The sequence below is a fragment of the Macrobrachium rosenbergii genome, chromosome 31 (assembly GCF_040412425.1).
Source record: "Macrobrachium rosenbergii isolate ZJJX-2024 chromosome 31, ASM4041242v1, whole genome shotgun sequence".
In the NCBI taxonomy this organism is placed as follows: domain Eukaryota; kingdom Metazoa; phylum Arthropoda; class Malacostraca; order Decapoda; family Palaemonidae; genus Macrobrachium; species Macrobrachium rosenbergii.
The window spans coordinates 26,234,959-26,247,883 of record NC_089771.1 but is presented as its reverse complement, the minus strand read 5'-3'; the positions used below and the strand labels follow the sequence as shown (position 1 = coordinate 26,247,883).

Here is a 12,925-nt window from a genome sequence, read left to right as displayed (position 1 = left end):
AGGAAGGGCCTTGGTATTTCGCAAGATATAAAGGTGAATTGCACCGTGTGGAGAGGTAGGGTTCCCTACACTGTACAATTCACCTCTGCATCTTGTAGGGTAGTATACACACATACATACATACATACATACATACGCATACATACATACATATGCATACATACACACACACACTATGCGCATATGGGATAAAAATACCAGACTAATTAGCTATAAAGGAACGTACGCATGTATGAGAGATGGAGAGAGAGAGAGAGTCGAAATGGAATGCCAAATCAAGGAAATGCATAGTGCTCCTTTCTAAAGAAGACTTACCAACAAGACACTCAATCTCTCTCCTACGATTAAAGTAATCATTCCCAAACCAAAACGTCCTCATAGACCGATGCTTTTGCAACTTATCCCCAATTCGTCGCCACACACCTGCGTTCGGGGCTTGTTTTTATTCTTTGCAGGGGGAGGGAGAGAGGAGGAGGAGGAGGAGAGTGGGGGAGGGTGTAAGGGAGGCTCCTGGTGTACCCCCATCCTCCATTCTTCTAGACTTATCTCCTGCGACCTTGTCTTCCTGTATTCTAAAGGCCATTGTCACCTGACAGTGGTAGTAGCAGTAGTAGTACCATACCAGCGTTTAAGGAAGTGGGGGGGAGTGGCTCGCCATCTGATATAGGTCTATTATTCTCTAACATCTTCCGTGCCTTTATTCGTGACGCCGGGGTCTCTTTAGGCCCAAAGGGTGTGTGTGTGTGTGTGTGTGTGTGTGTGTGTGTGTGTGTGAGAGAGAGAGAGAGAGAGAGAGAGAGAGAGAGAGGAGAGAGAGAGGATAATTATTATGGGCGATGTGACTTGAATCTTGATCGAGTGAATTTAGCCTAACCGGTGAAGATCCCGTGATGAGATAATGCTACGTCGTATATAGGTCTATAAACCCTGCCTCCTCCCTCCTCCCTTCCCAAGCAGCTACAACATTGTCCTTCCCTTTAAAGGAACATACTGCTATTTTTACAGTCATGGCGGATGTTCCTTATTCAGTACCACAAAAAAACAGTCCCGCGTTATTGGACAGTCTTGTTTTAGGTCTCTGTTCGATAATTAACGCAAAAACGCACTTATTAACGACGTAAAAAGTGTTCGATGCGAAATTGTTAACCAAGATTTCAGGCAGAAAGTGGACAGCCGGTAGCCCAGGCTTGATTCCAGACATACTTGCCCACTTGATAGTGGAATGTCTCGGTTTGATTCGGGGCCCAGTTGTTTTGGTAAACAACCCCATTTTTGTCAACATTGGGGTAATTTTGCTTTTTTCGCTACTTCGCTTTTGGAATATTGATGAATGCGTTTATGTACCTCATGTTTGTGTTGGTAAGTGGTAACCACTGTTTTGAGTTTACGTGAAGGAAGAATTGAATTTGAGTTCCGCATATTATTAATGTACATTGCACAGTGAGAGAGAGAGAGAGAGAGAGAGAGAGAGAGAGAGAGAGAGAGAGAGTAGAGATACGTAGCGTATTGGAACTTACAGCAGGAACATTTATAACTTTTTAATTCTTTGGAATTTAAAAACAAAATATCGGTTTATTTCTAAAAGAAATAAACCGATGTTTTGTTTTTATGGTAATTTATAAACCAAACATCGTTTTATTTCCTTTAAATTATGGTGATTTAAAAACAAAAACTTTAAAATTACTGTGATTTATAAAAAAAAAAAACTAAACATTGTAGTTGTAGGAAGTGTATGCACTGGAATGTGACCTAAAAGGTCGTTGACATTGAAAATATATATAATGTAACAGCAAAAAAAAAAAAAAAATGACAGCTATTATCATGGATGGTACCCGCGCGTGAAAAATCGAAGACCTGGTCAGTCTCGCTTAATCTGCAGCAAGAGACGATGCAGCCTCGGCCAGAAATAAGCCCAGAAAATGCTGTGAGTGATCACAGCTGCTGTTAAAGTCCTACTTAACAGCAACAAGCAGGAGCAGTAGCAACAGGGGCGCAATGGATCCAACAGCCTTCCCAAGAAGAGGCAGCCGAGGAAATACCAGGTATACAGACAGATGTCTCTCTGCCCATTTTTGGGCGACTGTAGGCTAAGGAGAAGAACTTTCTCTCTCTCTCTCTCTCTCTCTCTCTCTCTCTCTCTCTCTCTCTCTCTCTCTCTCACAGATGGCATGACTGACAAGGGATGCTTTGCTTCCACCCCCCCCCACCTCCTAATGCCAGATGGTCTCTGGTCTTTGGCTTCTGTTAATTGTGGACCACTTGAGACTTTCTGAACTTTCTTTCATTATGTTTTTGCCCCCGCTCCCTTTGGTACGTTTATTACAATGCCAGACTTTGCAAGCATTCTTATTTTGTGATGAGACTAGATGTCAATTTTTGGCTTCTGGTAATTGTGGACCACTTAACCTTCTGTCATTCTGTTTTTGTTGTCTTTTTTTTTTTTTTTTTTTTTACCAGGCCAGACTTCATTAGCTTACTTTTTTGTGATCAGACTTTAGATGTCATTAGATGACCGGTTGTTGTAGGTTATCTTGTTTGCAAATTTCTTTGGTGTTTTTTTTTATACTGATTTTTAGACATTTATTTTGTAATATTTAACTGCACGTATTGGCATAGAATTCCCGTAATTTTGTGTAATAATCCCAGTTGGTTTAAAAGGGAAGATTATTTTGAGATTATTTTAAAACAATTAAGTGTCATTAGGATTTAACTGTTTGATTTATCAGTTCCTGCAAATAATTACTGATATGTTGCTCTAGTAATATAAATTGCGATTCTTACCACCATTTTGAATCCACCACTAACTTCTTTATGTACACAACAATTTCTCATCTAAATTAAGTGTTAATGATTCTTGTACATCACTGAAACAGTGACCTTGTGAACATATGTTGCGACGTCTTGGAATTCCAGAGCAGGTCAGTCTTACCTGCGTGCTGTAGATCAGGTGTCCAGACGCGACATCAGATTTTTTATGCAATTGTCACTCTCATCCGCCCTGCACGTGATTTAAGTGTTTAGGAATTAGACAAATGTTATTTGTTTGAATTAGGTTATCAGGGTAGGTTTTAACCTATTTTTATGCGGGAGGTTGTAAATATAAATATATTTACTTTGTGGTTTTCTGACCTTACTGCATATGGTGACTCTCACTGTATAGATTAATGTGAACGGTATTATAATTTCCAGCGTACCAAAGCAGCTTTATTAGCAATTAAAGGTGAACGCGAAGAGCAAGGCTCATCAGCCATTAAAGGAGCATTGCTTTCCTAACCCAAGGGGTCCACAACCCTTCACCAGGCTCTGTTTTACTTTGAATCCCAGGGGAATTATAATATCTAAAAGATTCTAAGGGTATAGCTTCGAATCGTGGTCAAAGCAGATGCGTTTATTAATTATAATTCCCCTTGGAGTATAAGTTATTTCCAAAATGAATTTGATATTAAGTGATTTGGGACTGTATATGTGTGTATGTATGTATGTATATATGTGTATATATACAATATATATATATATATGTGTGTTTATATATAAAGTTTTTACTCACTTTGGGATCGAACCCCGGTCCCTCAAATGAAAGGCCAGGGCGATACCAACTGACCTTTTTGAAAGATCGGGGTTCGACCCCGCTGTGAGTCAGAAATATATTTCTGTGAAACACGTGCTCATGTGTTGATTAGTTCCATATATATATATATATATATATATATATATATATATATATATATATATATATATATATATATATATATATATATATATATATACGTGTGTGTGTGTGTAATGTGTGTGTGTGTCTCCCGTCTTTCGATTCTGATCCATATTCATTTTAAACCGTCAGCATCCACTTCTACCGAATGAACTCTTTAGATCTAAGGGAATTGACACTTGCAGTAGGTGAAAATGACATAATGCGGCATTTGATTAGTTGTGGTTTGAATGATAAATCTTTCAATCGTGCTATCAACTCGCCCTTATTTGGAGGGCATACCAGCGTCTCAGACGTTTTGTTTGTGTCGCCCCGAATATTCTTTATGTATTTGTTTGTGGCATAAGAGTGTATCTGTACTTTCGTATGCGGGGACCGGTTCTGTAAAAGTGTTGATAGCGACTGAGTTTATTGATGATAATAATGCACTTAACTTTGCAAGCGTGTTTGTTAATGCTGTTTTATTTGTACATTTTGTTTTTGTGTGGGAGACTAAAATAATTGGCGTATTTTGTTTATCAAGCATTGACAGTTAGCCTGTATCAATAAATTGTATTATTTGTAAAAAGTTGAATACAGACTTTCTAACCCCAGTGCGGTGTTCCTCCTGTGTTTACGTATAATAATTTTATATTTTTCTGTTATTTTTAATGTAAACACTGAGGAGGAAAGTGTTTGTTTTTTAACTTCTACAAATAATACAGTTTATTGATATGATTGTGAATTTTTAAAATGCAACAATTTAATCACGGTATTGTGTACTTTAAACAGCACTACGTATTTCTTGACTATACTAGATGAGTTTTTGTTGCGTTTGATGTGGAACAGTGATATTTTGTCAAAATTTTCATGAATTTTTAATATAGAACAATTTAATTACAGTTGTGTATTTTTTTTTTAACAGCACTATGTATTTCTTCACTTTGCACTAGATAAGTTTCATTTGATTGCATTTGTTTATGGAACAATGGCGCTTTGTGTATCGATATTTTATATTTGTGTGTTTTTTCCAAGTCAGTTAGTTTCTGTTGATGGTGTTTGTGCTGGTGTCAGTGTTTTTCTATAGGTAAACCGAGTGCGCATGCGTGTTGCTCTATATCGGTGATTTGTTGTTCGGTAATAGATCCATCTCTTGTGTGGATTTCAGAACCAGTTCTTTTGCGGTTGTGGAAGTTTTTTGTGTGTTTTGAGTTTTTTTTAAAGCTGTAAATCGATCCTGTGTGTATTTAACTTTGTGTGTGTGTGTTTTTTGTATAAGACCTAACTGTGTGTGTATTTTTTTTCAGTCGAAGGTCACTCGCGTATGTATGTGTGTGTGTATGTAGGCTATGCATGAGAGAGAGAGAGAGAGAGAGAGAGAGAGAGAGAGAGAGAGATTATAGAACGTTTGTGTATTATACTCCATATGTATGTGTGTAGAGAGAGAGAGAGAGAGAGAGAGAGAGAGAGAGCGAGAGAGCGTTTGTGTGTTTTACCCCATGGGATCTATTATTTGCAAAGAGATTAATAAACGCGCTGATGAGCTAATTGTACGGCCTGTGCATACGATTAATGTGTGATGACATTTTACATGATTCTTGTGCATTTTCTTGCGCTTCAAGGCCAAGTTTTAATGGTCATACTAAGTGTTCTCGCCATGCATACTTTTTTGATGTGCCGTTATGGATATTTCTCATGATTCGTGCCTTTTGATGTAATTTATTGTGCATTGTTTCTTTGAAGCTTTGTGAATTTCATTTCAATTACAGTTTTGCTTTGGATCGTTTTTGTTCATTGAATCTCTCTCTCTCTCTCTCTCTCTCTCTCTCTCTCTCTCTCTCTCTCTCTCTCTCTCTCTCTCTCTCTCTCTCTCTCTCTCTCTCAATTTAACTATATTCGTATCTCCATCGTCACCATGTTTCTCTCTCTCTCTCTCTCTCTCTCTCTCTCTCTCTCTCTCTCTCTCTCTCTCAATTTAACTATATTCGTATCTCCATCGTCACCATGTTTCTCTCTCTCTCTCTCTCTCTCTCTCTCTCTCTCTCTCAATTTAACTATATTCATATCTCCATCGTCACCATGTTTATTGAACCTTTTCTCTCTCTCTCTCTCTCTCTCTCTCTCTCTCTCTCTCTCTCTCTCTCTCTCTCTCTCTCTCTCTCTCTCTCTCTGCCCATCGTCATCATCCTTGCCTTGCGCCACCATCTTTGTCGTAACCATCATCATATTTTGTAAGTAAATACTTTGTGGTTTGTTCTTGTATTTTTTTTTTTTTTTTTTTACGTCCGACACTTAACGAAGTGAAATCTTTCATGGCAAAGCCGGCAACTAACTTATGCAAATCATTTTTCTGCCTCACAGTTATTCGTGAGGACAATTATAGGGTGTTGACTCTCTCTCTCTCTCTCTCTCTCTCTCTCTCTCTCTCTCTCTCTCTCTCTCTCTCTCTCTCTCTCATTTGAAATACCGTCGCGTTCTGTAGTCGTAACATATATGCAAGAAACCGTGCATAATATAATTTCTTTTCAGAAAGGTTTATTTATTTTTTTTTTATTTCAGCCTTCAAAGAAAAAGTAACATATCCGAAATTTTCGAAGAAAATGATAATGAGAATGATAAATGTTACTTCAAAATTCTGAACGTTTGAAGTACTGTTAAACATTTACGCAGAAACGGAGAACGATTGAAAGAGGTTCTGAAAGGAATATCGAACATGACCTGTAGTTCTGGATGTTGGAAAAGAACCGGCAAGATATTTATGTACAAAGTTTTGAATGCAGATAACAGTCACGAACGCACTGTGTTGAAAAATACATAACGGACTGTTCCATGGCCGAGATGTCTTGCTGGTATAAGGCCAGCTTCTCTGAACGAAACATGAAAGCAAAGTGATCTCAGGTTCATAAGCAGAAGGCACAGTGCCTTACTGAACTTTTGAAAGGTCTACAGCTCAAAGCAAAATGATTTAAGGTTCATAACTAAAAGGCAGTGTGCCTTATTGAACTTTTGAAAGCTCTACTGCTCACAGCAAAGTGATCTCAGGTTTTCAAGCAAAAGGCACACTGCCTTACTGAACTTTTGAAAGTTCTACTGCTCACAGCAAGGTGATTGCAGGTTCTTAAGCAAAAGGCACTGTGCCTTACTGAACTTTTGAAAACTACAGCTTTAAATAAAGTGATCTCAGGTTCATAAGTAAAAGGCACTGTGCCTTATTGAACTTTTGAAAGCTCTACAGCTCAAAGCTAAATGATCTAAGGTTCATAACTAAAGGCACTGTGCCTTATTGAACTTTTGAAAGCTCTACAGCATTAAGTAAAGTGATCACAGGGTTATAAGCAGAAGGCAGAGTGCCTTATTGAACTTTTGAAAGCTCTACAGCTTTAAGCAAAGGATCTCAGGTTTTTAAGTAAAAGGCACTGTGCCTGCCTTACTGGACTTTTGAAAGCTCTACATCTTTAAGTAAAGTGATCTCAGGTTTGTAAGCAAAAGTCACTGTGCATTACTGAACGTTTGAAAGCTCTACAGCTCAAAGCAAAATGATTTAAGGTTCATAACTAAAAGGCACTGTGCCTTACTGAACGTTTGAAAGCTCTACAGCTCTACGCATTCAGCCAAGCTCAACGTGAACGCCGGCGAAGGTAGACAGAAACGCTCATTGATGATTGTTGCAAGGTCCGGGGGTTGTGGGGGGGGATCATCTTGCAACTGGGGTTGATGTGGTGTCGAAAGGCATCGGTTACGTCACAAGAGGCAGCATATTCTCCTGTTTGTTTACATCCGAACACTGCGAGGTGATTTGTAGCCCTTATTTACCCGACCTCTCTCTCTCTCTCTCTCTCACTCGATAGATGCGGTCTGTTGGTTCTCCTTGGACTCGTTGAGGAGGAGGAGGTGTGAGAGAGAGAGAGCTTTTACTTTTTAAGGAGGAAGTGAGAGAGAGAGAGAGAGAGAGAGGGGGTAGGGGAGTTCCTCAACCCTTTTGCTTTTTAAGGAGAGAGAGAGAGAGAGAGAGCGAGCTCCTCAACCCTTTTGCTTTTTAAGGAGAGAGAGAGAGAATGGGAGAGTTCCTCAGTCTTTTTATTTTTAAGGAGAGAGAGAGAGAGAGAGAGAGAGAGAGAGAGAGAGAGCGCTCCTCAGCCCTTTTGCTTTTAAGGAGAGAGAGAGAGAAGGGGAGAGTCAATCCTTTTACTTATGAAGGAGGGGGAGAGAGAGAGAGAGAGAGAGAGAGAGAGAGAGAGAGAGAGAGAGAGAAGGACCTCAATCCTTTTGCTTTTTAAGGAGAGAGAGAGAGCTCCTCAATCCTTTTACTTATGAAGGAGGGGAGAGAGAGAGAGAGAGAGAGAGAGAGAGAGAGAGAGAGAGAGAGAGAGAGAGAGAGAGAGGGACCTCAATCCTTTTACTTTTTAAAGGAGGAAGTGAAATTTCCAACAAAAGAAGCCTCGTCATGTGCGGTCGTTTATCGCTCCAAGCAGAAATTCGAAATCTTGGATTTTGTCCCTGACATAATTTACGAATAGAAATTTTCTAATGAATGAATGAAATATTTATTTATTGGAATGGAGGAATAGAGCTTTCTTTTAGTGAATGAATGAATGACTAATGTAATGATTTTTTTAATCAATAAATTTGTCTGGTATGCTTATTGATTAATGGACGTTTATGTACATATTTATTTGAAAGTACTCGAGTGTATCTTCGTGTTCATTAGATAGACAGTTATTATTTTAGATTTATGTGAGGACACGTGTGGAATTTGGTTCGTTAAGGTTAGTTAATTCTTAATTATTTTTAGATAACGATAATAAGCTTTATAAGAATAACCTTTACCTTAGGTTGTCTGGATATGCATTCTGTTATTGCGTGTGTTGTTATTGTTATTATTATTATTATTATGTTATTATTATTATGTGTACATTACTAATTAAAAAAATACGCATAGTAGCATGAGTCTTAAAATGGGAAGCAAATCCACAGTTATGTATGTGTACATATATTTAAAGATAAATCGATGTAGATAGATTTCAGGAACTTGTTCGATTCCCGAAAGCTATCTATATTGATTATCTTTAAATATATGTACATATACATAATCAATTTGTTTTGCTATTATTATTATTATTATTATTATTATTATTATTATTATTATTATTATTATTATTATAATTATTATGGTTGTTTTAAGTATATGCATCCATTAAAAAATGAAGGTAGTCTTTGAATACGTATGAAATTTGTAAAAAAAAAAATATGAAAAACGTAACAGAAATTGGATGAAAATAGACCAGTAAAAAAATCAGAAGAAAAAAAGAAAAGAGAAAGTTAAAAACGTGATAAACAAAAGCGCTCTCTTACCGCAAGCCATATTTTCAGAAACGTCCCTTGTGAAAGAAAAAAATAAAAAAAGGTATGGGGTCATATTCTTGTTTTGTAATCGGAGCGACGGAATACGATCACAAACCACACGGCGGTTTGGAATGTTATCGCTTTTAGAGAACCACAGGGACTGACTGACTGACTGACTGACTGACTGACTGACTGACTGACTGACTGACTGACTGACTTTCTGTTCCGTTCTGTTTTGTTTGCACTGTTGTGTTTCACTCCTTCGAATCGGATGGTTTTGGTCTGTGCGGGTTCGCTCTCTCTCTCTCTCTCTCTCTCTCTCTCTCTCTCTCTCTCTCTCTCTCTCTCTCTCTCTCTCATGCTGTATGTTGTCGTTCTCTCCCCTGTATAAAAAACATTTCTCTCTCTCTCTCTCTCTCTCTCTCTCTCTCTCTCTCTCTCTCTCTCTCTCTCTCTCTCTCTCTCTCTCTCTCGCCCCAAATTACTTTCCTCAGATGAGTGGTGAGCCATTTGCGCGCACATAAACGAATGGTTATGTAAACTTAATAGTTTCATGTTTGCGGGATAATTTTAATATTTGGTATGAACTTCCGAAGGAGTTTTGACAAGATCTGCCAAGTCATCTTTCATCGGCCCCCGTAAATTATATTCTTAATTTTAAAAGTTCCGTAATGCGACATGTGATTATCACGAACCCGTTTCAGAACTAAACTTCGTAATTTATCTTTGATAAGGAAGCCTTTCCACAACTCTCTTCAAGTGTTTTATCAGTTGATAAGTCAGTCGTGAGACTCAGAAGTTATCGCCTTGATAAGCTAGGTCAGACGATAAATCCAAGAATGTGTTTATTTCTTCTATTGAATTATCAGCGATAGAGCGTACCACAAGGTTGCAATATGATGGGCTTGAATTTCACTTACATGTGTGTGTTTAATCTTCCTGAAATTTAATGGTCAAGGGTCTGTTTAATAGGTCTTCAGTGTGCACTCTGTGTAGATAAAATTTTTAGGGTAATGCTAAGAATTGCTTGATAATTCAGATCTGATGTTAAAACCTTAAACCAGACAAATTTACTTTTTCAGTGAATAGATGAATTATTAATAAATATATAGGCAATCGTGTTTGTTTTCAGTTAACCAACCGGAAGTGATAGTTGTTGTCGTTTTGGCAAGCGTGTTAGACCTTGAATAAGATTTAATGCTAATAACAGCATCCAAATCAATCACGAAAATTGATAGAAAATATTCGGTTATAAAACTATTGGCCTACTTCGTTAAAGTTAAGAATTGTGACTCACTAATGAGTCAAAATCCATGAATAATGAACCCGAGTCCATTAGTTCTTCTTCTTAGTTTAAATAAAATACGGATGAAAACGGCGAATCGTTCCCATATTTAAGGAAAATAATAATTTCTCAAGCTCTTGATAATGTGATTTTAAAAGAAAATTGTGATTGATATGCTTCACACTTTGGAGATGGTTATGAAACTTTGTGTTGTTTGGGTTACGTAAAAAAAATATTGACTTTTTTACGTGACTATTGATTGACGTAAGTGCTGGAATTCTGTTATAAAACGTCTACATAAATATCTATAATTTTATGATATCTCCGGCTGGCTAACGTTCTTTTTTGACATACCCGGTACCCGACAAATTACTAGCAATTCTGTTCAGCGGTTAACAAACGCCCATCACTGATTTTCCCTGCAGTTTAAATTCTCCGTATTTTTACTTTTTTCATTTCGTAGGTCGTCGAGGAGAGGCCAAGAGTCAATCCTCCTGACGAGGCTGTGGTTAGCGTAATGGAGGAGGGAGATCGCTGAGGTCTCTCATTCCTCCACCAGCGATTTCCCTCTCCTCAGAGATTAGTGTTAGATTAGGAGGCTGGGGTTCGTTTGTGTGCCTATGTGTTCTTTGTATGTCAAAAATTTTTTTTAAGTACTTTTCTATTTTCTTTGGTTGTGTTGCTTTAAGTTGTTTTAATTTCTTTTTTTAGTCGTCGTGTTTAAGGTTGGAGGAGGCTAGGTAAAGGCTGTATGATTGTGTATTTTTGATAAGGCTATATTAGATTTTTTTTAATGAATGGTTTTGTATTCTGTAATTAAAGAATTTTATCTGTTGCCATATAATGTCACCTAATGGCCATTCTTTGGGAAAGCTACGAAACTGACATAGGAAATAGAAAAAGTAAAATGAAAACTTTAAAATCCGTACAAATATAAGGTGAAGTAAATTTATGCAAACAAATAAAGTTTTCTAAAAAATAAACAGTTTTCTATCAGAAATTGAACCAAAGAAAATAAATGTGGTGAACAAAAATTTTATGAGATACGTCAGTAATAAAAAAGAATTAGTTCCTCTTATCTGTTTTCTATCCATACACTTCTGTACATTGTCATTAATTGTATAATGAATGCGATATCGAGCTCTCAAGCACGCAGGCCCTTTATATCATCAGCTACAATTTGGTTTTGTGCTGAGGCAGATAAAAACTGTGCTAGGTTCTGTTAGGCATAAGAATTTTAGGTAGCCATTGTGTCCTGCCTAAATTTAACTTAATGTAGAATTGTGTGAACATACTCAACTCCTTGTTCTGTTACTTTTAGCATTACTTTAAATTTTCTCTTGTTTTGAGCTATTGTGGTGACCTCTTGCTAAGTCAGATGTGTGACTGATTCTCCTTGTTCCTTTGGACCATTTGTGACCTGGTCAAGTTTTTATTTTTTAGTTTATTGTGCAAAATACCTTTTAATTATATATTTTAAAGTTTTAGTACAATTATGAATCTAACTGTTTTATTGAATTGAGTGTACATTTTGAGTTGAGCAAGACATCATAAGTTCAGCACAGTTTTTTTTTTTGGCAAATGACAAGCTTCTTAAATGATGGAAGTCTATAGGAAAAGGGTAAACAGAAGCAGATAAAGAATTCCACAGTTCAAAGGCTGCTGAAGTAGCTAAGGCATTGATTGGCATTGTTGCCTGTTTTCTGATCCCTGTAACAATGTTTTATGATTTCACAAGCTTACAGTATTACAAGAATGTTTTTTTTTTTTTTTGTTTCATTCTGTTGGTGTTGTTCATGTTTACAAGGTTGAATTTTTGATTGTGGACTAAGTCTTTCTCAAGAATTTATTTATTACTGTTTCACTGACAGCTAGAGTATGTTTGATAATAATAATAATAATAATAATGATATCTTGGAAGGAGACCTGCTTTCAGACAATCTGTATTAAAAAGAATGGCAATCTGGATGCCATTGATTGTATATTGCAATTTCTGAGCCCCTCAGATGGGATTGAGAAACTGCAATATAAACAGTGACCTCCAGATGGACATTCTTTTTGATGAGCAAAATATATAATAATAATAATAATAATAATAATAATAATAATAATAATAATAATAATAATAGTAATAATAATAATAATAAATAAATAAATAAAAATATTTTTTATAACCATGTGGTTTGTTGATCTTTCATAGTGTAAAAAGGTGCTTGTTTTACCCAGAAAATTATCCATCGCCCCCCTGTGCAAAGTTTCATGAATAATGACGTTCTCTTCCTCTTTCAGAATCAAGACAAACGGGTCCCTACCACGGGACAAAAGGTTACCTTCTTCTCCAACTGGATTACCCACAACTCCAACTTCAGCCACATCGCCCACTCCTGCATCCACACCAACCATCTCCAGCAGTCTGAGATGCAAAGCAACGTCAGAAGATGAACTCAATGCAATATTCAGTTTTGACACCCCAGATATTTCTAACCATGGACAGTGTGCGTCACTCACAAGGTGGGTTAAGAGAGGAATTTTGTGATCAAGGTTTTTTGTAAGTTTTTTGGGGACAGGTATTCCTTATGTGGATGATTGTGTGGCTTTAAATACTTTTT

The 12,925-nt window shown here is 37.0% G+C and overlaps 1 protein-coding gene across 1 annotated transcript in view; it reads left to right on the top strand.

Moving 5' to 3' along the window:
- Nucleotides 1–12,925, top strand: part of LOC136855446 (pleckstrin homology-like domain family B member 1) — a 317,769-nt gene that overhangs the window by 197,672 nt on the left and 107,172 nt on the right. Inside the window, 1 exon segment of the mRNA XM_067132489.1 lies at nt 12,606–12,827. Coding sequence (XP_066988590.1) covers nt 12,606–12,827 — 222 coding nt within the window.